Below are 26,000 nucleotides of genomic sequence, written 5' to 3' on the forward strand. Positions count from 1 at the left end.
CAACTGAGCGACTTCACTCACTCACTCACTCTAAATACCACAGGGGTTAGCCATCCACATGACAATCATTTTTGTGGGGAATTACCGAAATGGATCTCATTAGGTTTTTGTTTTCAATTAATAACTTTAGGAAATTTGCTTTCTGAAAAACAGAGCAAAGATACTGCTTTTCCCACAGAGAGAACTGAGAGCAAGCAAATATCCTGAATAAGTCAACGCCACCATATGTATGAAAGTATCATCCCCTTCCTTCTTAGGGAAAGATGTAAAGCTGAACCCACCTAGCTGACTGTCCTGTCTGGTGTACAAGGCTCCCACTTTGGGGATAGTTACACATGGAAGAGTTGCTTCCCGCCCCCCACCCGCCCAGGGAGAATGTGCCGGAGCACACATTGATACCATCATAAGTAGTAAGGTAGGAGGGATAGATGTCTCTTCCTTAATGTGATGGTCTAAGAAATTGGATCTGGTCTCAGATACGAGTCTCTTCTCCCAATCTGTCTGCTTTCATCTTACTTTCCTGAAAACATGTCCTATGGATGTGGCTAGGATGCAGTGGCTCTAATATTTGTGTTCTCTAGAAAGAAAACCATTAAATGTGGTCATGGGTGTCGTTTCTGAGATGAACACAGCTGGCGAGCACTCTTGAAGGTACCTTAACACCACTAAAAGTATGTGAATCCTCGCTAGCGAGAACCTATACTGAGTAGTGATTCAAGCTCAAGCCCAGTCAATCTTCAGACTATGCTTTGTTGACACATTTCATTTTGAATAGAAATGTCTATACGGGAATGCCCACCTTTCCATTAGACGCTGGGTTTTCTGAGCCATTCCTAAAGTGTTTTCTTTTGAGCTACTGAGGATAACAGGAAGGCTATAAGTGTTATGCCCGATGTCCGAATCCCCGAGCGGGAAGAGAGAAGGCTTCCAAGGCAATGCAACTCGCAAAAAAGGGAAGTTTATTACTGACTCGAGCCAAGGCCTTCTGCCTCACCCATCACAGTGGTGCAGGGTCAGAAAAGCCCTGAGCCCAAGCTGTTACACAAATTTATAAGATATGCATAATCAATTAGTAGCTGGCTTAAGCGGATGGGTTACATGTTTGCAAAGCAATTCTATTGGTACAGACTTTCGCGGGCTTTCTCAAACCTGGGCGTTCGCGGGCTTTTCAGCTCTCCCTTTGTTTCTTACTGGGCGCATATTGATTGGCTGGCTCCAGGTTACCTGATGGGGGTAGGGAATCTTACCATTTTGGGGAAGCTAAAACTTAGGTCCAGGCTGCCTGTCATGGAATTAACCCTGGCAGCCTCACAATAAGAGGTTCACTGATGCTCTGGATAAAACTTACAACTGTTTCCAGAGCTTGTTATAATACTGAGATTTGGGGGAAAGTAAAAATATGAGATTAACGTAACAGGACTGAGTTAGGCGTATCTCACAGACAGTAAGTGCTCGCTGGTTTTTACAGAATAAAATGAATTCCTAGTCCTGTGTACGGATGCACCCACTCACACACATATACACACACATATACACACGCATATACACAAACACATCTTGGCTTATGTCTCCCTGTTACCAATTGATAAATCAACTCAGCCTTATAATTTAAGCAATTCTTTTCACAACCTGGATTTTCAATTTGCACCATCAAATTGAGAAAAAATGGGCAATTTGGTGGCTTCTTGTTGACAGCAGGCTCAATTTGTCCTCCTTCGTTAGCATGAATTATAATCTCTGCTAAACTTCCTGCTCTATGGAGATTTTACTATTATTTTTTTTCCTATGGAGATTTTAATGGTGACTGATAGAGCCAGTCCAAGTGTAAGATCAAGCTTCCTCTCCCATCTTTGCTAACACAAAACACCATTAGGATCAATGTGGTGCTCCGTCTGCACAATCATAGGAAATGCTTCGATGATGACAGTGAGTTTATTGGAAGACAAAGAGTCAAAACTTTTCTAGACTGGGGAAGGGCCCAAAGAAAAGGAAACTATTGCCTTGGAAACTAAAGAACATGTAATCCCCTCTTCCCATACACACTCAACAAATCCCAGCTTCAAATTTAGAAAACAAGCAGGATTAAATTAACATGCATATTATAGAAAAAATACCATCTCACATGAAAATTTATTGAGTGAAAAAGATTCCTTTTTATCGCATTCTACAACAGATAGTGCTAAGAGTCATTTTGGAAGAATATGCAGCATTCAGAAGTTGTATCTCCTCATGCAGTCACTCAGGCACATTTTATCTCAAAGTGCGTGCATGGACTCAGACAACTGCAAACAATTTCAGCTATAACCTAGAGTGATTTTCCACACACTGTACAATGAAAATGCTACAGCCTGGCACAACTTGTCAAGGCTGAGAGCATGCACATATATGTGTATATTAGTTATCTGCTTGAAAAACCAACAATTTAGAATAAGAAAATATATAAGCAGCATTCATGTAATACAGAATTCCTGAGAATAGTGTGTTATATAAATCTTTGAGAAATAATTTGTATTCATATGAAAACCATGATATAAAATATTTCTCTCAACTAAAGCTGAGTTGTCTAAAACTGATGTACTGTGTGGGGCTGTCAATATTTTACTGTCAACAATGATTAAGATATAACTAGATTCTACTGCATTGTTTCACAAAAGGAGAATTTCAGATAATTTTTTTTTATTGTTTCTCTATTTTTCCATCGATTTCAAAAATATCAGAGAAGGCATTCCCTAAATCAATGTATCATAATTTGTATTAAAAATACCTTTCTCTGTTCATATTATTCCCACTAGGTAATCAATATGATTTTCTATGGTTATATAAAAATAACTCAGAAAGAGACAAATTCTCAAGGGCATAGCTATTGGTATTCTTTACTATAAGGCAAATGTCTTTGCCTTGTGTCCCTAATTGTAAATGGACATAAATGTCAGGTTCATTTATGTCTTCAATAGGCATAGAAAGTATTTATCCTCAGGCATGTGTATACATTTAACCAACAAAGAAAAGGAAATGCAGATGCTACAAAATGGAAGTATTTAAAGTTTCTTTGTGCAGTTAGTACAATTAGTTACTGTGAATAGGCAGGTGGCAGAAACAAAACCTCTCTGGAATCTGAATGGAAGAATTCCTTGAGACAAGGGAATGGGAGGGACATTTAGAGTCTGAAGTTCCTCTTGCTCAGAATCAGAGGGCAGGTAGGGAAGTAAGTATTTTTGACAAATATCAACCAACCACTGTGATTTATTTATCTCTGAAGAGAAACAAAGGAAAACTAAAATAAAACAAAACAAAAAACACTTTCATTGTTAAAATTTTTAAAATAGTGAAGAGAAACTTTATGACTTTTCTTGCTAGAGAAACCCTTGCATACATACAAAGTAGTTTTATTTCCATTGGGTTTAATCTGGTCTTTATAAATTTTGGAAATAACTGTACCTTTAAACGGCACACAAAAAAATCACATATGTGTATGAATGCATGATTACATACGGGCTTCTCTGGTGGCTCAGTAGTAAAGAGTCTGCCTGTCAATGGATGAGATTTGGGTTCGATCCCTGGGTCGGGAAGATCCCATGGAGAAGGAAATGGCACACCCCTCCAATATTCTTGCCTGGAGAATCCCATGGACAGAGGAGCCTGGCAGGCTACAGTCCATGAGGTCTCAAAAAGATGGGCATGACTTAGCAACTGAACCACCACCACCACGATTATGCATGCCTCATCCCATTCCCAGCAGAAAATTGAGATTAGCTTTGTTTTGCAAGAAAAAGTATCGATTTCTACTATATATTTTCTTAATTCAACTCTTCTCTTTCTTCCCATCCTGCCCCCATAGTTTATGCCTCCACCAGACCTTTTTTATTTGAATGCTTCCTCCAACATCAGACTGTGAACATTCATGTTCACAGAGTTCGGAGAAACAGCAGCTCCACAATAAGCAAAAACGATGTCTTTCACAATTAATTTGACTTTGTTTCTAGTGAGTTTTCAAAAATAAACCAAATTAATCTACCAAAGAAATAACAGAAAACTCCCTCCAGTGATAAAAAGAAAGTAAAACTCAAAAAATTGTGTTCTTTTACAAATAATATAAATTTATATTCATGCATTGTTTTCATCAGCTCATGAGCAAGAGTGCACATTGTTGGAAAAGCTTACATGTTGCAAAGCATCTGGCTTCTGCTTTCCTGAATAAACAAGCTATGATGGAATACTGCGTAACTGGTCTCAGAGGTGCATGAATTGTATTAATAACTTGTGTTCCGTATTGCAAAGTGCAAAGGTCCAAGGAAAATCAATATATTTACAGCATTTCAAGTTATTCTGTGAGAACTGTAATAAAACAGGGAGGTGGAAATTAAGTATACTATAAAACAGCTTTCCACAGTAAAATATGGATTCATCATCTTCTAAATGACAGGAGAATGAGCATCCATATTTTATAACAATATGACTCCATTGGCATTTAGTAAAGGAGAAAAAAAGGCAGTGAAAGTTAATCTGCTAGTGATAAAACAGATTTGAATGCAGCCAGTGCAATAGAGTATTATTTCAATAAATGGTATTCTTTTTGGAGTCTTAGATTTTTGGTTTGACTACTGAAGTTGTACAACTCTTCAACTGCATAGTCAGTGAAAAAAAAAACATGAATTTCCTGTGACACAGATCCAAATATCTCAGCAAGAAACAAAGGAAATTCCTATAAAACAGTAAGTTGAAGGGACATGTTCTGGCAGCAAAGGCAATAACTGATTTGTCATTTCTTGGTAAGTATCTCAACTCAACCTAAGATTCCAAAGTCAGATTAGTGTGTGCATGAGGACCACATGATACTTTAAGTCATGCCTGACTTGTGTACATTTACATGGAAATCTGTCATTAGAAACCTCATCATCACCCTCCCCAGTATACTGTGTTGATGGAAGGTGGAGGTTTCCAAACACACAATTCCCTGAGGCTGGTTCTGAGAATTAGACCCTGGCTTCCTGCAATGTCAATCTAACCATTTTTTAAGGTCATGAGTCATTTTTCTTCTTCCCTAGACGACTGGATATTTCAGATTCAGAGATGGCTGTGATGTATTTCCAAGTATCATATTGTACATGTGGTTTGCCACATATGCCTTCCTCTGATTCCACCTAGAATTATAATTTGCCATCATGTCTACTAATGGTATTGTCCCCAGTGGGCAACAGGCATCCACTAAGGCCATTCATGGTGAACAGGGTGACCACTTTTTCTCCGCTGCTGTTGCAAGTGTTCTAGTTCAGCCTCGTACATCATTTCTTGGACTAAGTACTTCTCCCGTCGTATTCGGTCATACAGGTTCTTTGGTACATCTGGAATCAGGTATGCGATGAAAGACTTGATCCCAAAAACAAGGTGCTGAAAGTTTCAGAGCAGAAAGTACATTTTCAATGATTCTGAAATGCTAATTATAAAACAGAATAGTCATGAGCGATGCAGTGCTTGCCTTACAATCAAGCATCAGAACTCAGGGTAGACCATCTAGAATATTTGGGGGATATTTTGGGGATATCCCAAAACTATATTGGGGATACACTTACTGCCTTCCATCCAATAAGTATTACAACAAAAACGTGTTGATGTCACCTTACAAACACTGAATGAATCTGACGTGCACACCCATAAAACCCTTATATACTATGCAATACTGTTATGATATGCATTGTCATACATGGATAAGAAAGACCACACGCAGGGAAAATTCCTGCATTATAGGAGGTTATAAGACACCGTGTATAAACCATATAGAATACAGTGACGCTGTGAAGCTGAATTTGGACTCAACCTCCAGCATACACATTTTTCAGAATTTCTACTCTATTAAAATCGTATATTATTATAACTGCTCTAAAATATCTTATCTTTATCAACATTTATTCTATGATAAAAAATATTATACTAAAAAAGAAGGAACAAAAATCAAAAGGTAATATGGCTGTGATTAAAAGTACAGATGCTGAATGAAATTGCATGTGTTTGAATCTTACTCCAACACTCTTAGCTGTGTAATCTTATGCAAATCACTTATGTTCTCTATGTCTCAGCTCTAAAATGATGCTAATATTGGTATCTTTTAAACGTTGGTATAAGAATTAAAAGAGCAAATATATGTCAAAAGTTCAAAGGGATGCTTGGTACAGTATAAGCACTGCTTAAATAGTACTTCCAACTGTTATAAATGCATCTTTTTTCTTTTCCCATGAATAATACGCCTCTTAATTTCTCATTAAAAAAAATCTGATTGATAGAGCTAGGATGATCTGTAGAAAAGAATCCATTCACTTAAAGGACTTAGTGACAATAGTCTCTATGTGGAAAGGAAAAAGGCACTTTTAACTGGGTTTGCTGTACATGTCCAGGGAAATAGCACTGCATAGTAAATCATAGAAATGCAAGTCATACTTTCCCATAGATAAGCAGATGAAGAGTTTCCTTCCCGACCAAATACTTGATATTCACAGAATACCCAGCAATGTGACTCAAGAGCACAGAAGTAAAAATTAGAAACATTTGTTACAATTTAAATTAGAAAGCAGGAATATGCTCCAAGTCCTATGTGGTTCAGTCTCTCAGTCATGTCCGACTCTTTGTGACTCTAAGGACTGCAGCGTGCTAGGCTTCCCTGTCCTTCACTATTTCCTGGAGCCTGCTCAGATTCATGTCCATTGAGTTGGTGATGCCGTCCAAACATCTCAGCCTCCATCTCCCCCTTCTTCTGTTGCCCTCAGTTTTTCCCATCATCAAGGTCTTTTCCAGTGAGTCAGCTCTTCGCTTCTCAAAAAGCCAAAGTATTGGAGCTTCAGCTTCAGAATCAGTCCTTCCAATGAATATTCAGGGTTAATTCCCTTTAGGATTGACTGGTTTGATTCCCTTGCAGTCCAAGGAACTCTCAAGAGTCTTATTCAGCACCACAGTTCGAAAGCATCACTTCTTTGGCACTCAGACTTCTTTATGGCCCAAATCTCATATCTGTACATGACTACTGGAAAAACCATAGATTTGACTATACAGACCTTTGCTTGCAAAGTGATGTCTCTGCTTTTTAATATGTTGTCTAGGTTTGTCATGCATTGGAGAAGGAAATGGTAACCCACTCCAGTGTTCTTGCCTGGAGAATCCCAGGGGTGGGGGAGCCTGGTGGACTGCCGTCTATGGGGTCACACAGAGTCAGACACGACTGAAGTGACTTAGCAGCAGCAGGTTTGTCATAGCCTTTCTTCCAAAAAGGAAGTGTCTGTTAATTTCATGGCTGCAGTCACCATCCCCAGTGATTTTGGAGCCCAAGAAAATACAATCTGTCCCATGAAGTGATGGGATCGGATGCCATGATCTCCAAGTCCTATACAATGGTAATAAATGAACCTACAAGCTGATTCTCAGAAATTGATATGCAAGGATGGCTTAATACTAAAAAGGAAATCTTTTTAAAGTTAGATTTTAATACCCGTTTATCAAGGCACTCTCACAACCAGTAACAGATGACAATTTTCTTAAAGTGATAGAGTTTATCTTAAAAGACCTACGGCAGATAATATATTTTAAAAAATCAGAAGTATGTTCATTGAAGATGGAAACAAGACATGGTTGTTCACACTACTGCTATTCAACATCCTATTGGTTCCCAGCTATACAGTAAGGCAAACAAAAGCAATGAAACTTTGGAATTCAAGATGCAAAGCTGTTGTTATTTGCAACTGGTATTATCATCTGAAAAGACAATTCACCAGATTTACCAGACAGAATGCTAGAACTTAAACAAGGAGGTATGATCATCTTAAAAAGACTATTAGCATTCCAGCAAAAATCAAGCAAATCATGTAAGGAAGGTTAAGACAGTATTCATAACAGCAATAAAAAATACCTATAAATTTTCCAGAAATTAAAAGGGAAAAATAAGCAAGAGAATATTTAAAAATCTATTAAAGGAATAGAATGATTTGAATAAATTCCACTTTCATTAATGAAACAACAGATTTTGTAAATAAGTCAAAATTTGATTTCTACAAATGTAATTCTAACCAGTCTTTGCTCAATATATGAAGGAACCTGAAAAAGTTTATATGAATGACTAATAATTCCAAATAGCTATGATAATTTTTAAATTAAGAGCAAATGTGGCAGGAATGGAAAGTCTCTTGCTTTATCAGATATGAAATATTTAAATATTGCATTTATATAGTGCAATAGTGATCCAGTTACAGACAGTGATAACTCAAAATACTGAGGTCAGAGATATACCCATGACAATATAGGAACTTGAAATATAACAGAGATGGATTTACAAGTCAGTGGATAGATAATAGATTATTCAGTAAATAGCAGTACAAAAATTATTTTACTATATGGAGAATAAAAAATAACTTTTCTCTCAGACTCTATAAGAACTCCAGGTATCTTAAAGACATGTGACAGGTAAGACTATAGAGTTAATAGTAAAAATGTAGTAGAATACCTTTATGAATTAGAGATAAGGAAAATGTCCTAAATAAGCTATACAGAATAAGCACACACCATGAAAGGTAAAAAAATCATGGGCTTGACTACAACAAAATTGAACATTATCTGTTTACAGGTAAGACTAATAGGTTGTGGACAAAAAATGATATCTGCTATGTATGTAACTGGTGAAGATTAATATGTAAAATAGATAAGGAAATCATAAAATTTGGTAACAAATACACTGGAAACACAATCCAAAGTGGATCAAAGTTATAATACACTTACAATGAAGGGAAGCCTAAATGGCTTTCTAGTACTAAAAGTGATGGTCAGTGTCATTAGTAAACAAGTTATAACAAAAAAAATTAAAGCAAAATATTACCTTATTCTTTTACAACTGCAAAATATTAGAAATCAGATACTATGAAAATCTGGTGAAAATCCAGGAGAATTTTGAAGAGCACTCTGTTGGTATTATTATATGTGAAACCAAGTACGCATATAAACTAACAGTTCCACACCTGAGAAAAATACTCCTTAAAAACCCTTAAATGCATTTACAAGATAACCTGTCTAAGAGTCTTAATAATAGACACACTGAGGTAAGAATTATTATAGGTCTAAGTACCTATCCTAAGGAGCACATGGTATTTAATTTTGATGAAATATCCTAAGTAGACAAAATAAATTACAGATCTCATGGATAGATGTCTCTCTAGATTTGAAAAAGTACAATGGCAAGAGATAAAATGAATGATTACATAATACCATTGAAGTAATTTTGAAAAATAGTACTTAAAGTAGTACTATACACACACACACACACATACATATATTTATAAACAAATATATATTCAAATAAAGATGTGGAGCATCTTCCACAGAAGAAGGCAGAGTGGGTGCTTGTGGAGGGAGTGGATAGCAGGGAATAAAAAGAGAGAAAAAAAAAGAAGGCATCATTGGTGTCATGGATCCATGATGGTAGGCTGCTGGTAACTGAGGCATTTAATTAAGTTCTTCACAGTATCAGGCTGGCTATATTTTAAGCAAGGCAATAATACTATAGTTTCTTTAAATTTCTTCACAGTACTACAATCTAGTATTATTGCATTACTATGATTATCAAAATCTGTGCAATTTTTATAAAAGTGTTCTCAGGCATAAATTACTGAATTATGCAAGTTTGCTTATAAAAATACATATGATCAACTATAATTAGAGTTGATTGTTCAGAAGATAATCTCTCCATCCAATGAACAAATGTGGGTTCTTTTGTTAGATTATGAAAATCATTCTTTCCTTTTTACATTTGGTTACTATGGTTCTCATAACTAAGTTGAGGTGCAAGTGGTTTATAATGCTCCGTTAGCTTCAGGTATAAAGCAAAGTGACTGAGTTATATATATACATATACATCTATTTTTTTCAGATTCTTTTACCTTCTAGGTTATTATAAAATATTGAATATAGTTTTCTGTGTTATATAGTAGGTCATTTTTGGTCATCTATTTGATATGTGTAATATGTATGTGTTAATTCCAAACTCCTAATTTATCCCCCTCTTTAACCATACATTTGTCTTCTATGTCTGTGAGTTTGTTTCTGTTTTATAAATTTATTTGTGTCACATTTTTAGATTCCACAAATAAGTGAAATATATTTGTCTTTCTCTGTCTGGCTTACTTCACTTAGTGTGATAATCTGTAGGTCCACCGTGGACCTACAGATTATCCTAGTTTTCTGATATAAATACTCTTTAACTTACATTACTCAGCCCTTGCTTTTCTGTACTTGTCACCATGGTTTCATTGTATTTAAATCTTTTACAGGGACACAGTCAGCTCCAGTTTTGTAAGTCAGTCAGAAACTGAGTTCAAAAAGACAATTAATGTTTCATTTGGAAAAGCATTTACCTACAGTAATTTTATCAGCCTGTGACTAACCTCAAACACAATAATGAAGGCCAATCTAGCAGCGAGGATATGCCAGTATTGTAGGGTGAATTCATAGGGTTTGGAACTCCAAGGAGGACCTCTGTAGTCTCGGTACCTAAAATCCACAAAAACAAAGAGTTGGAAGAACAGAGATCAAGATGAGAAGGTCCCAAACACTCTTTATTTGCCAAAACTTCAAAATGACAGCTTCAGTGTGTCCATTAACATGTTGAGTGGAGGAGATGGAATGGTGAAAGCAAAAAGAAAAGACAGCTATAATTTTTAAGTACCTGCAATACCCAGATTTTCCCAAGCCAAGTTCACTCAGGTCAAAGAAGGATAGGCTATTGTTGACATATCCTGTTAAACAACTGAAAAGAAAAGAAAACATCACGTGACTCAGATGCATAAATTTCTAACCCAACTCCTTCATTACAAATGATGGGATTTAATAAGTGATGTTACACCATTCACTCTAATTATAAACTCCGAGCAACTCAGCTCTCTGATTCTATTCCCTGACTCACTATACCTGTGATTATACCTACCTTAATGGGACCGACTCTTGCCTGCGATTTCCCTGCAATAGTTTCTGTCTTGCCCTATCATCTGGCTTATATTTTATTAAGTGTTCACTATGCAGTGGGCATTGTGTTGTTTCATATGCATTGAAACTGCATAAATATACTTTTATAAATATACATATATATATGTTACAAAAAATATATATATATATATATGTTACAGTATTTGGATAATTATAATCAAGCAGCCAGTTGATAAAAATGCTTATTTGTGATTTATTAACTTATTCAATTTATATGTTGAGGACCTAAAATTTGTTAGAAAATTCTAGATACTTGGTATTCAACAGTAAACAAAATAGGCAAAATTCCCTATCCTGATGGTTCAGTATTAAATTGTAAACAGGGTTAACTTTTACAATAAATTTAGAAGCTTATTATTTCCACCATGTGGATTAAAAAAACCAATATTTACAGAAACTAAATGACTTTTTTTTAGTACTATAATTCTCAAAATTTCTGGCTTCAGATACACTCTACATTTAAAATAGGCATTGAGGATCTCAAGGAACTATCTGCATAAGGGCAACCAAGTAGCATTAGTGGTAAAGAACCCATCTGCCAATGCAGAAAATGATGAGACACCGGTTCGATCCCTGGGTTGGGAAGATCCCCTAGAGAAGGGCATAGCAACCAACTCCAGTATTCTTGCCTGGAGAATCCCATGGACAGCAGGGCCTGGCAGGCTACAGTCCATGGGGTTGCAGAGCTGGACATGACTGAAGCGACTTAGCATGCAAGCATGCATATCGATTGATATTTACCACATTAGAAATTGAGAGAGAAATTTAGAAAATATTTATGTTAACTCATCGTAAATAACTATCAAATCCATTCAAATAATATAATAAAAACACATTTGAAAAATATATATTCCAAAAGAAAAAATTGGAGTGAGAGATGACACAGATTTACATGTTAGCAAAATACCTTAATATCTGCCTTAACAGAAGACAGCTAAGATTGAAAGTAGGAAGAGAAGGGGACAACAGAAGATGAGATGGTTGGATGCCATCACTGACTCAATGGACATGAGTTTGAGCAAGCTCCAGGAGATGGTGAAGGACCGGAAAGCTTGGTGTGCTGCAGTCCACGGGGTCGTAAAGAGTTGGACACAACTGAGCGACTGAACAGCAACAAGATACTCATGTGTGCTCCATCGTGTCCAACTCTTTTGACCCTGTGGACTGTAGTCCTCTAGGTTCCTCTGTCCACGGGATTTCCCAGGCAAGAATACTGGAGTGGGCTGCCATTTTCTCCTCCAGTGGATCTTCCTGACTCAGGGATCAAACCCACGTCTCTTGGGTCTTCTGCATTGGCAGAAGTGGATTCTTTACCACTTGAGTCACCTTGGGATACTTGCATTAAATCTGTTGCAATGTGTTGTGTTTGTTGAAGGTTAAGTAGAAAATCTGGCCTCATACAGATTAACTAGTTGGAAAAAGGAAGACTATTTTAATATTTCAGATAAACGGCAGTATTTTTCTTTGGTATTCCACCAAAGCCCTACCTATGGTAATTTCTCAAATTTTTGTTGCAAAATGGAATCTTAAGGTGTCAATGAACTTTCACATAGATTGTTTCATAACAGGTCTATCTTATACTCTGAATTCATCATTTATCCAAGCATGATTCTCTGATATCAAATAGGGGCCATTTGGAGAATATCTTTTCCCTAAATCAGGGGTCACCAACCTCTGGGCTACAGACTGGTACCTGTCAGATCAGGAGTAGCATTCGATTGGAAATAAAGTGCACAATAAATGCAATGCACTTGAATCATCCCAAACCATCCCTCCCCTTCCAGGTCTTGAAAAACTGTCTTCCACAAAACTGGTCCCTGGTGCCAAAAAGGTTGGGGACCGCTGCTTATGCAGATATCCCATATGTTGATCTATTTTTTACTGAAAACCATGAAAAAGCACAATTGTTAACATCACCACTGATTTTTATCAGAAAAAAAAAATACTGGGAAACTCTTAAGCCCAACAAACATTCTTGATTATTTTCCTTAAAATGACAAGCTAGTTTTGTGCATTTTATAAAAAGAGTGTTTGCTAAATACCCAAGTCTGAATACTCATAGTTTGTTTGGTAATTGTTCTTTGTCTGGCAATTGTTGAAAAAAATGTTGGTTTGGTATGCAGCTCCAACAATCACCCAGGTGCTTTTCTTTGACACTCCCATCAAAAGTGCTTCATGCACACTTTGTGTTTTGTCAGATAGAATATTGAGAAGACATTTATTCAAGGGTAGAGACTTGATACAATTAATAATTATTACTGCTTCATCAAAGATATTTTGAAATGTCTTTGTTGTTGTTCAGTTGCTAAGTCGTGTCCAACTCTGTGACCCCATGGACTGCAGCACGCCAGCATCCCTGTCCTTCATTACTTCCTGGAGTTTGCTCAAACTCATGTCCATTGAGTCGGTAATGGTATTCAACCATCTGAAATTTCATACTGGCATCTTAAAAATGTGGACTGTAGTGAGAAATACAATCATTACTAGTATTTCTTGGTGCCACTGCTTTGAGTGATACAAAGCCACCAAAAAATTTTATCCACCAGTGCTTTTTTACCATCTGTGCAGACTTCAATGTGGTTAAAAAACAAACAAAAAAACAAATAGTATCTTAGTATTATTATGAAAATAGTATTGACCTCATGAACACTGAAGAAGACATGCAGGCCACAGGTTGAGAACCTGCCTGGAGCATAGCATTAGAGCTTGGATTTGAGTGCCCGTTTATCTTATTCTAAACCTCCAAATATTAATTATAGGGTCCCACTGACTTCCCTCCCCTCCCTGTCCATCCTAGACCTCATAATTTATCATTTCAGCTGATCTCTTGCCAATAGTCTCCTCTCCACTGCCACCTTGTCCTTTTGCCCTCTTGCTCTGGAAAATTTCCAATCTGAATGAAGGTCTTCCAATTTAGCTGCTAAGCATATCCAGAGAAAATTAAATACAGGTAGTCCTTGCGAATGTGTGGTTTCAACCTCGCATAAGTCCACCACATCTCCCCTTGAAATGATTCTGCATCCCTAGTCACTGCTTCTGGAGAAGGGGTCACATGCTAAGTGAAAAGTCAGGACTGGAATGTCAAACAGCTGATGCCCCCCACGCTCGTTCTCACCTGCCACTAGGTGGCAGTAAAGACACTAGCAAATAATGCCGTGAGGAAGAGGGCTGCCAACGGGCCTACCTATTTCAAATCTTTAAGGTCTGCTTCTAGACCATTTTGAATTAAGAAAAAAGGGACTTTGTGGTTTTCCACTACTAATATTAAAATCATTTTTTTTAGTGTTTTGTGTTTTACAGTTCATAAAATTTTACCTCAGACGTCATTTCTGAAACAAAGGTCCAGATTGACGATGTGCCTTTTAGTAAGAAGCAAAGTCAAAGAGTTTAACTTCAAGTGAAAAATTTCTTGACAAGACTCTAAAATATAAAATAAAACCTTATATCTTTATTAGCTCTCTTTGAAAAATTGAGTTATTTATTTGTATTCAGAAAGGCACTGCAATGTAATGTTCTGAGGCAAATTAGTTAGTTCGTCAGCAGAACGAAGAGCTGATGTCTTCCTAACCGGGACTCGGCCTGCTGGGGCACGAGTCCTGTATCTAGATAAGACGCAAGCCCAGAGCTGATCCTGAAGGGAGGAGAGGCAGCTTCTCCTATGACTACTAATCACCTATCACTGCTTCCACACCTACCCTCTAGCTAAAAACCCGTTTCTCTCTGTCGCCAGGTACAGCGCTCCCTTTCATTCTTCCCTAACACACATTTTCAAGAAGGAAAGATCTGGAAAGTCCATGTCCCCTAGAGCAGTGGTTCCATTACTAAAATGAGAAATTTTGTTCCCCAGTGACCATTTTGTGATGTTTGGAGACATCTGTGGTTGTCACAACTCGGGGAGCAGGGAGGTTGTTTTTGGAATCCACTGGATAGAGGCCATGGGTGCTGCTAAACATCTTAAGATGCACAGAATGTCCCCTCCTCAAAAACAGAATTATCTGCTCTGCAGTGTCAATAGTGCAGAGGTTGAGAAACCCTGGAAGTGTTGATTTAAATTTTAACAAAAAAGAAAAAGGAGGCAGGTCTAGGGTATCCTTTACTGCATCCTTAAAATCGCTAGCAGTAAATTCCTTTAGAAAAAATCTCTAGTTATATAGCTGACAGTTCCTTTACATTCTGCATCTCCTCACAAACTAGTTTAATTCCCTTCAATAATCTGATTAACCATCATGGGCCTCAATTTCCTGATAGCTCAGTTGGTAAAGAATCCACCTGCAATGCAGGAGACCCTGATTCAATTCCCGGGTTGGGAAGATCCACTGGAGAAGGGATAGGTTACCCATGCCAGTAATCTTGGGCTTCCCTTGTGGCTCAGAGGGTAAAGAATCTGCCTGCAATGTGGGAGACCTGGGTTTGATCCCTGGGCTGGGGAGATCCCCTGGAGAAGGAAACAGATACCCACTCCAGTATTCTGGCCTAGAAAATTCCATAGAATATACAGGCCATGGGGTTGCAAAGAGTCGGACAGACTGAACGACTTTCATATCACTTCACTTCATAGACAGAAAATTGCACTGGATGATTTTTAAGGTCTCTTCTGGTTTTAAATCTGACTTCTAAGTACATTATAATGTTTTTACCATTTTAATGCCGGTGATAAATTTACACAGAAAGTCATAGAGAGACTCTAAAGTTAAACACAGTGCTGTTAAACACTGTTGCGCTTTTTATCCCACTTGATTTCATCTAATAAACATAGAAACACAATGATCAGAAACATTACCCTTAATGGTCACAGAACAAAACTGCCCAGTAAGTTCTGTTTAATGACAAACATAAAATGTGTAAAGTTCAACCTTACCTTTCACTATATTCAAAATGAGTTGCACAGGGGCCATATTTGTATTCATAGACAAAACGTGGGATGTAATCAGATGTTATAGCAATTACAAACGCATTCGTGATCACAGCCAATATACCAATTCCTTCAAGGATTCCATACCAGATACCTAGTAGAGAAAAATAAAAGACAATGAATAAAAAGAAAAAAAAAAAAAAAAAAGAAAACCCTTTAGTTTTCCAACCTTTAACTTGGAAAAGATGCTTTAGCTATGCTGGAAACAAGTATTGTGAAAGTGTTAGCTGCTCAGTTGTCCCTGACTCTTTGGGACCCCGTAGACTATAGTCCACCAGGTTCCTCTGTCCATGGAGTTCTCCAGGCAAGAATACTGAGTGGGTAGCCATTCTCTTCTCCAGAGGATCTTCCTGACCCAGGGATCAAACCCAGGTCTCCCACACTGCAAACAGATCTTTACTGAGTCACCAGGGAAGCCCATGTTGGAACCAATCTCTGTCCATTATTTACTTTCTAAGGATGGTATGTATCTCACTAGAGCTACTGAATACTTTCTTTAGAGAGGAGGAAGACCCCATCCACAAAGATTTGAAAATTAAAAGATTGTTGGAATTGGTTTTTATTTTTAACCATGAGGTATGGTACAGCTGCTTAAGATTCTTCAAAACCTATACATAGAACTTGATTAGTACTAAAACAAATAAAAATATAGTACTACTTCATTGTGTGAACCCCAAAATATCTGCACTCACTATGAGTTTTGCCTTTATCTTTGTCAAAAACTTTTTTGATATAAAAATATGAAAAAGTAAAACTAGTTTAGTGTCAAGATCTGGAAATCACTGGTTTCTTAAGAAGTAGAAAATGTCAACCAATCTGGCATCACATAGATACACAAAACAGGCTTTGAAATTGTATATCGTATCAACAGACTATTGATTTTGGTCAAAATTGATGTTTCAGATGGGATTAAAATTAACTTTAAAAAACAATGATATGAAACAAATAAGTCCTAGTAAGGTATATATAACATCCTTTACAGTTACAAACAATTTTATGAACTAGCAATGCTCAGTAAGAACTTACACTCAGCCAAGAGTTATAAATAAAATTACTCTCATTTCATTCTTTTGTTAATGAAAACAGTTTTGTTATGGTTGGAAGGGAGCCCCAGCAATAGAAACACATTTGGTGCTAAGTTAGATCAAGCCACCACTTGGCCTTAGCAATGCAAAAAACCATGTAGTTCCTGAATCTTACCTATGTCAGTTGCTCGGGCTGGCAAAGGCCTCCGCCACTGGGTGACAAATTTGTATGCATCCAGCCTAATTTCGATGATATTGTTTAACAAAGCCAACAGAGGGGCCAGAGGAAAGGCTGCAACGAAGATGGTAGTAAAACCAAACTGCAAAACTGTAAAGGCAGAGGGTTAGAAAATTAGTAATATAAACAGTCTCATTTATTGAGTGTCTTCTTTGTGTCATATTAGGCATCTTTACATAGATTGCTTTTAATCCTTTCAACACCCTATAATGTAAGTATGCTTATCCTATTTTACAGTTGAGAAAACTTGAAGCTCATAGGTGTTAATTAATCTGGCTAAAGGGTAGATAGCTAAAAAAAGGTTAAAATCTGATTTCAAACTCAGGTCTCAATAGACTGAAAGTCTAAGAGCCTTTCACCTCTATGCCATACATCGTGAAGGAAGAAAAATGTCAGAGGACTTGAATAAAAATGCTCAGTCCTAGAAGAGATGCAAGATACCTAATCTTGTCCTCTGTTTTTCTGGATGAGAAAACAGGCATAGAGAACAAAAGCAAACATTAAAACAACACAACAACATGCAGCGATCTTAACAGTCAATCCTTAAATCCTTACTTTCATAATATAAATAAGTTTCTTAAAGAAACCCAGATTCAGATGGATCTGTGCAAAGATTTACTGTGAGAAAGAATTACTGCTTTATTTGGGTGGGATGATACATTTCTAAACGTAGAAATGAGTTTTGCTTTATTTTGTTCTTTTAAAATATTTGTTCAAAAGGTAGTCATTTTGCTCAAATGTTATGGTTGACAGAGCAAAATTCATAAGCCTTCCAAGGGCACTGCCTTAATGTCGTCTCCAGCTCTGCTGAGATAAAGGCGCAGATGTGTTTTAGAAAGCTTGGGGTGGGAAAGGAGAGAGGTGGTTTTCTCTCTGGAATCAGTCTGCGTGAAGTAGAAAAAAGTATCGAGAAGGTCAAATAGCTTTGCAGAAGGTTCCCTACCCATTTCTAAGTACTCATCCATTAGTCCGTGAATATTCATGGGCTGCAGATTCCAATCATTTTCCCACTGAGGGATGGAAGCATCTTGAATTCCCCGCTTGATTTTATGTCGTGACCACCAGTTCTGGATCAACCTACATTATGAGCAGACAAAGGGCTTTTGAGCTCTTATTTAAGTAGTGGGTAAACAATTTACAGTGCATTAAGAAAAGTGAAACACATACTACCTTGAAACTGTACTGGGAATTGGGGGTCTTTGCATGGTCTGAACTTTGTTTTTACAAAGTTACTTATTCATTTATTTTTGGTTGTGCTGCATCTTCGTTGCTGCACGCGGGCTTTCTCTAGCTGTGGCGGGCGGGGCTATCTCTTGTTGCAGTGGGGGGCCTCTCATCGCTGTGGCTTCTCTCTCAGCAGCACAGGCTCTCGGGCATTCGGGCTTCACTAGTTGTGACACAGGCTCAGGAGATGCAGTACTTGGGCTTAGTTGCCCCACAGCATGAGGAATCTTCCTGGAGCGGGGATCAAACCCATGTGCCCTGCTTGGCAGCAGGATTCTTAACCACTGGACCGAAGAGGCCCTAGACTTCCTAGCCCCTATTAACATCTACATATTTGTCAGAGTTGATCCTCCCATGCACTAGGTGCTTCCTGATATTGTTTAGACAGAGTCTCATGTCTATGATTCTTTCCCCTATCCCATCTATATAAATATTTAAACTCCTATGCTGCCTGCTATAATTGTATCTGAGCCCTTCCTTCCAAATCGTCTGGGCTGTGCTCTCTGAACACGAGGAAAATCATTTAATTGAGCCCTACCTAGAATTTCAAGAGATGCAATTTCTAGTCTCCACTCTACAATGAATTAGCTGTGTGGCTTTTACTAGAGAAAGTCACTTCTTTTATCAAAGAAGTCACTTCACTTCTCTGAGTCTATAAACATGAAGCATTCAAGCGATTACACTCTGCTCCTATAGAGAACAATAATTTACAGGCAATGAGTTCGTGTTTCAGTCCATTTATCAGGCTTGGGAAGGAAGTAACAATACTCTTTCCCCAGTCCAGGGGCAGTTTTGAAATTATATGACTCAGAAATATCCTGGTATGCAAATATTATAGACTTCTGGGTAATTGATTATTTTAAGAATGAGATGAAAATTATCTCTAGGATAAAGTGAATTTCACAGGACTCAGTGAACACTATCCAACTCTCAGTTGTAATTAACCATGGACTTAGAGTTTTATTGGGATTGAAACAGCCACCATAGCTAGATAAAAATGTCAGGCAGAGTGCTTCAGTGTGTGCTCCATGGAGGTTGCCTCTGGAGCCTCATGAAGATGAAAAAGAGGGTCGGAGTTGGAAGGCCAGCTTGCTTCTATGTTATTTATTTCAATCTGCTTAAGATTCTACTTGAAGAAAGAGAATTGTGATTTAAAGTTTAAAAATTATTGCTTTAGGGACTGGTTCATTCCTGTTACATTTTCTGCAGCAAGGTCTTTATCCAATGGTTGGAAAAACCCCACCAAGATATTCTTTGCCATAGTACCCTTGGTATTTGAAATACAAAATCCAGGCTGACCTCTTGGGCAAGGACATGGTGGAAGGTGCTCTCCAAAGTGCACAGTATGCATAGAAGAACATGGATAATGATAACAAGAAGAATCAATGTTAATACCACAGTGGCTACCACACCAGCTTGACTGTGCTTGTGAAGTACCCACACTGCGTCAGATGCTGCGGTAGGCACTTGATACCTAATTTATTCTGATATTTTCAAATTACATTCTTCAAAATTTATGTTTCAAAGAGATGAGCCAAGGATAGAAAGGGATATGAAAAATGGACTGGGCTTCCCAAACCTCTGTTGCTATTCTCTCTTCATTCAAAGGAAATTCGCTTTAATCTGTTTTGACTACTTAGGATTTGTATAAATATCTCTTCACAAAAAGCTTTTGTCATTTATTGGTGAAGATTTAAAGACAACTGGGTCATCTAATATAATCTTCATAAGTCCCTTATTTTACAAATTAAAAAATAATGGCTTGGAGAGGTTAAGTAAATTATAAGTATCTTTAGCAAGAGGCATAGAATGAATCTGAACCAGGTCTCAGTAATTTCACAGTCCAGTGCTCCAAGACTGCCTGTAATTTAACACAATACTTTATTGCCGATTTCAGGGTTAATATCACCTCTCCAACCCCGCTGGCTCAGGCATGTCCTGATATAGTTATGGGTCAGTGAAGAGAAAAAAATATGGTATAATTTGATGACTGAGCCTAAACTATTTATAGCATCAATTAACTAACCAGTTTTTCCCCCGTAGCAAGGAAATTTCTCAATACTCTATTGTTTTTAGCTTGATTAGACCTCAAAGCTTCCATATCACATTGTTTTAAGTATACTCTATTTCACTATATTCTAAAGGATAATATATTTTAATAGATGTAAAAGTGAGCATTCAAGGTCCTTTTATGTCAGCACTTCACAGAATTTATCTATATGGACAAAAATAGAATGCTGTTGGTTTGATATTGTCAGAACCAATACTGGTGTAATGATTTTTGATATTATTGTTGTTGTAACAAAGAGTCCAAAATATCCCCATCTACAATTTTAACTTTATTTTACTTTTTTTTTTTTTTGCCAGGTGGGCAAAATGGAGGTTTTCTGTATTAAACAAAAACAACAACAACTTTAGTCTTTTGGTAACCAAAGGAAACCAGAAAGTTATTTTTGTCCTCGAGAACCCACACTCTCAATAATGCTTTAATACCAACAAGTGTCTTAGGATACTGAACAGAATACAAGTATTCTACGTCCATTATTTCCATTAATCCCTTAAGCTGTTCTTGAGAAGATACAGCTATTGAGGCCTTCTTAGAGACGTGAAAACTAAGGCACAGACTGACTGATTTACACACGGTCACACATTTTAGAGAGGAGCAGAATGGAAACTAAACTGTTACATCTCTGATTACCAAGCTCACTTCTTAACAACTAGCCATACTACCTGTATCTTTCTTCTTTGTCACTCTATATGTATATGTGTGCACGCTTAGTTGTGTCTGACTTTCTGAGGTCCCACAGACTATAACCTGCCAGGCTCCTCTGTCCGTTGAATTCTCCAGGCAAGAACACTGGAGTGGGTTGCCATTTCCTACTCCAGGGGATCTTCCCGAGATTGAACGTGAGTCTCTTCTGTCTCCTGCATTGGCAGGAAGGTTCTTTACCCCTAGTGCACCTGGGAAGACCCGTCACGAAATACATGGCCAGTTTAAAAATTAAGTACTCACGGGTATCCCAGTTCCATGAAATTGTTCCATATTTGCTTCAAAAACATGATAACTCCCATCTGGAGGCAAAGGTCTATCAAACAGCCGCTAGGATGACACTGAAACAAACACAGGGGCAATAAGGATCTCGCTCTTCTCAGACAGCTTACGCAGCCCCATCTTCCAACTGCATAGCAAATTCTAAAGCCATGTTAACTCACGTCAACACATAAAGAGAATAAAAACAAGGAAGGAATAGCATGTATGAGGATACTTGATAGGGAAGTTTTCAGTAAATATACTGGAATATTGATCAAAATTATAACAGCAATAACAACAAACCTTTTTTTTTTATGGCCACTCCACGAGGCATGTCCTCTGCATTGGAAGCACAAAATCTTAACCACTGGACCACCAGGGAAGTCTAACAAATCTATCTTTTAATGAGCACTTTCTACTGCCAGGGTCCATGTTAGACATGATCTCATTTAATGAACACTCTGGAATACTTTATGAAAAAAGTGTAAGTATTAGTCACTCAGTCACGTCTGACTCTGTGATCCCATGGACTGTAGCCCACCAGGCTCCTCTGTCCGTAGGATTCCCCAGCAAGAACACTGGAATGGGTAGCCACGTCCTTCTTCAAGGGATCTTCCCAGGGATCAGACCTGGGTCTCCTGCATTGCAGGCAGGTTCTTTACCATCTGAACCATCAAGGAATCAATTTAATAACCAAGTGATAGAAAAATATTTAACTCTATGATAAGATGTTTATATTTTTAAAAATAAGCTTCTTACCGCAAGCTAATTTTAAATTTGTAGAAAATGTGCAAAGCTAAAATAGTACAGAGACTGCCAATGCACCCCTCTCCCAATTCCTTCACTGCCCCTTACCGTACCAAGGGAGATTATCAAAGCTAAGAAATCCACAGTAATACATTTCTATTAGGTAGTGTATTAAAAAACAGAGACATCGCTTTGCTGACAAACGTCTGTACAGTCAAAGCTATAGTTTTTCTAGTAGTCATGTAGGGGTGTGAGATTTGGACCATAAAGAAGGCTGAGTGCTGATGAATTGATGCTTTTGAACTGTGGTGCTGAAGAAGAACTCTTGATAACCCTTGGATAGCAAGGAGATCAAATCAGTCCATCCTAAAGAACCAACCCTGAATATTCATTGGAAGGACTGGTGCTGATGCTGAAGCTCTAATACTTTGGCCACCTGATAAGAAGAGCCGACTCATTGGAAAAGACCCTGATACTGGGAAAGACTGGAGGAGAAGGGGATGACAGAGAATGAGATAGTTGGATGGCATCACCAATTCAACAGACATGAGTTTGAGCAAGCTCTTGGAGATAGTGAAGGACAGGGAGGCCTGGAGAGCTACAGTCCATGGGGTCACAAAGAGTCAGACATGACTTACAGACTGAACAACAATGAACTAAACTTTACTTTACTTAGATTTCCAGATTTAGATTTCACCTGCTCCAGGATCTAATCTGGGATACCTCATAGAATTTATTTGTCATGTCCCTCCCAGTCTCCCCTGCTCTAGGCAGTTTCTCAGATTTTCATAGTCTTAACAATTTTGAGTACCACTGACAAGCATCCTGTGGACAATCCCTCAAGCTGGGTTAATCTCATGTTTTCACACATTTAGACTGGGGTTTTATGTTTTGGGAATGGAGGTAGGGTACAGTGGTGAAGTGCCATTTTCACCATCAGGGTTATAGGATATCCACATGTCATTACTAGTGATATTAACCTTCAACATTTGGTTAGTATAGTATCTGCCAGGTGTTTCCATTGAAAAGTTACTCATTTTTCCTTTCTCTCAGGAGTGAGTCATGTGTCTAGCCCACTCTGAAGATGGGGGGAAGGTCTATCGCCCAGGGAGGAATTATCTATTCATATTATAATGCATTTAAGTGATAGAAGCACACCACAAAACAGTTTGCCACTATGATCCCAATGATGCCCTGTCTGTGTTCCACTGCTTTTAGATCTTCAGTAACAGCATCAGAGGGCTTCTCAGGTGGCTCCGTGGTAAAGAATCCACTTGCCAATGCAGTTTGATCCCTGAATCTGGAAGATCCTCTGGAGGCGGAAATGGCAACCTGCTCCAGTATTCTTGCCTGGGAAATCCCATGGACAGAGGAGCCAAGTGGGCTACAGTCCATAGGTCTGCAAAGTCAGACATGGCTGAGTGACTGAGCACGTATGAATGCAACATTAGAAACCCATACACACAAAAATGTGATTACAATGAAAATTGTAATCAATGTGTTTTGCTTGAAAACTGCACACTATTTGAGTAGGAAAGCGTAGGTCGTTTTCTTTGGAAATGGGTTCATGTCCTGCTCATAAGTCTGATGGTCTCTGTAGCTTTGATCTACAGTTTCTATTTCTATCAAGTCAGTACCAGTGGGACTTCAAAGGGAACAAATACTTAGGACACAAAGAGCCTGCTTTTCTGTTTCCAGCCCAGTAACTTAAAACTCTCCAATCTGAGCCAGAGAGAGGGTTTGCCAGTGGTAATTTTTATCGTGTGGAGAAGTTTCAGTTCTCCTATACAAGCATACTCCCTTTCAGGATGAATTTAGGACCCCCTGAACTCGCCACATATACACCATGAACAGGTTCAGTAGAATGTCTGAGACAGAATAATTACTAAGCTACAGAGGCAGATCACAGATCACAGTTGCAAGCTGAAACTGTTCATTTTTTGTAGAGAGACTCAAAAAGGCAAATTAACTTGTCCAAGATCATGCAATGCTAACTGGTGATGTGGAAATGAAAGCTGTGGTCTCCTCTATCTTAATGCACTGCTCCATCACATAATGCTAAGGATGACTTCTGTTTATCAAATGTGTTTGCTGCCTTGTAGGGCTGCTTTAGCAAAGCCTATTATTTTGTGGAAAGGGAAAAAGAAGACCATCATAGAACTATGTGACTGGATCACTCTCCACAATGGTAGGGCAAAGTGTGGAGGTCAGAGGACAGGGCATTTATAATTTTGTTGGAATTGAGCATAAAGACTTTGTGATTCATAGAATAGAGTCTGTTAGTTGCTCAGTCATGTCCAACTCTTTGCGACCCTATGAGCCAGGCTTCTCTGCCCATGGAATTCTTCAGGCAAGAATACTGGAGTGGATTGCCATTTCCTTCTCCAATATGGTAGAGAAAGCGGTCTAACAGTTTCAGTGAATCTACTTCCTCACATAATGACTCCTTTGAGCTAAATCCAATACTTCAATACTCTTTCATCCAAAGGCTCTTTAGTTCTTCACTTTCTGCCATAAGCATGGTATCATCTGCATATCTGAGGTTACTGATATTTCTCTTGGCAATTTTGATTCCACCTTGTGCTTCATCCAGTCCAGCATTTCACATGACATACTCTGCATATAAGTTAAATAAGCAAGGTGACAATATACAGCCTTGTCATACTCCTTTCCTGATTTGGAACCAGTCTGTTGTTCCATGTCCAGTTCTAACTGTTGCTTCTTGACCTGCGTACAGATTTCTCAGAAGGCAGGTTAGGTTGTCTGGTATTCCTATCTCTTTAAGAATTTTCCACAGTTTGTTGTGATCCACACAGTCAAAGGCTTTGTTGTAGTCAATAAAGCAGAAGTAGATGTTTTTCTGGAACTCTCTTGCTTTTTCAGTGATTCAATGGATGTTGGCAATTTGATCTCGGGTTCCTCTACCTTTTCTAAATCCAGCTTGAACAGCTGGAAGTTCATGGTTCACGTACTGCTGAAGCTTGGCTTAGAGAATTTTAAGCATTAGTTTGCAGACATGTGAGATGAGTGAAATTGTGCAGTAGTTTGAGCATTCTTTGGCATTGCCTTTCTTTGGGGTTAGAATGAAAACTGACCTTTTCCTGTCCTGTGGCCACTGCTGAGTTTTCCAAATCTGTTTGTTGGCATACTGAGTGCAGCACTTTAACAGCATTATCTTTTGGATTTGAAGTAGCTCAACTGGAATTCCATCACTTCCACTAGCTTTGCTCGTAGTGATGCTTCCTAAGGCCCACTTGACTTTGCATTCCAGGATGTCTGGCTCTAGGTGAGTGATCACACCATCATGGTTATCTGGGTCATTAAGATCTTTTATGTATAGTTCTTCTGTGTATTCTTGCCACCTCTTCTTAGTATCTTCTGCGTCTCTTAGATCCATACCATTTCTGTCCTTTACTGAGACCTTCTTTAAATGAAATATTTCCTTGGTATCTCTAATTTTCTTGACAAGATCTCTAGTCTTTCCCATTCTATTGTTTTCCTCTATTTCTTTGCATTGATCACTGAGGAAGGCTTTCTTATCTCTACTTGCTATTCTTTGGAACTCTGTTTTCAAATGGGCATATCTTTCCTTTTCTCCTTTGACTTTTGCTTCTCTTCTTTTCACAGCTATTTGTAAGGCCTCCTCAGACAACCATTTTGCCTTTTTGCATTTATTTTTCTTGGGGATGGTCCTGATCACTGCCGCTGGTACAATGTCACAAACCTCTGTCCATAGTTCTTCAGGCACTTTGTACGTCAGATGTAATCCCTTGAATCTATTTGTCACTTCCACTGTATAATTGTAAGGGGTTT

At 38.1% G+C, this 26,000-nt stretch overlaps 1 protein-coding gene across 1 annotated transcript in view; it reads right to left on the bottom strand.

Moving 5' to 3' along the window:
• Nucleotides 1-957: 957 nt before the first annotated feature.
• The window catches only part of ANO3 (anoctamin 3), a 210,480-nt gene continuing 185,437 nt past the window's right edge, over nt 958-26,000 (bottom strand). Inside the window, exons 19-25 of the mRNA XM_065944652.1 lie at nt 21,423-21,520; nt 18,129-18,262; nt 17,123-17,275; nt 15,869-16,016; nt 10,694-10,774; nt 10,413-10,518; nt 958-5,388 (exon numbers count right to left, since the gene is read on the bottom strand). Coding sequence (XP_065800724.1) covers nt 5,206-5,388; nt 10,413-10,518; nt 10,694-10,774; nt 15,869-16,016; nt 17,123-17,275; nt 18,129-18,262; nt 21,423-21,520 — 903 coding nt within the window. The 3' untranslated portion in view covers nt 958-5,205. The remainder of the gene's footprint in view (nt 5,389-10,412; nt 10,519-10,693; nt 10,775-15,868; nt 16,017-17,122; nt 17,276-18,128; nt 18,263-21,422; nt 21,521-26,000) is intronic.

Source organism: Muntiacus reevesi, chromosome 9 (genome assembly GCF_963930625.1).
Source record: "Muntiacus reevesi chromosome 9, mMunRee1.1, whole genome shotgun sequence".
Lineage (NCBI taxonomy): Eukaryota > Metazoa > Chordata > Mammalia > Artiodactyla > Cervidae > Muntiacus > Muntiacus reevesi.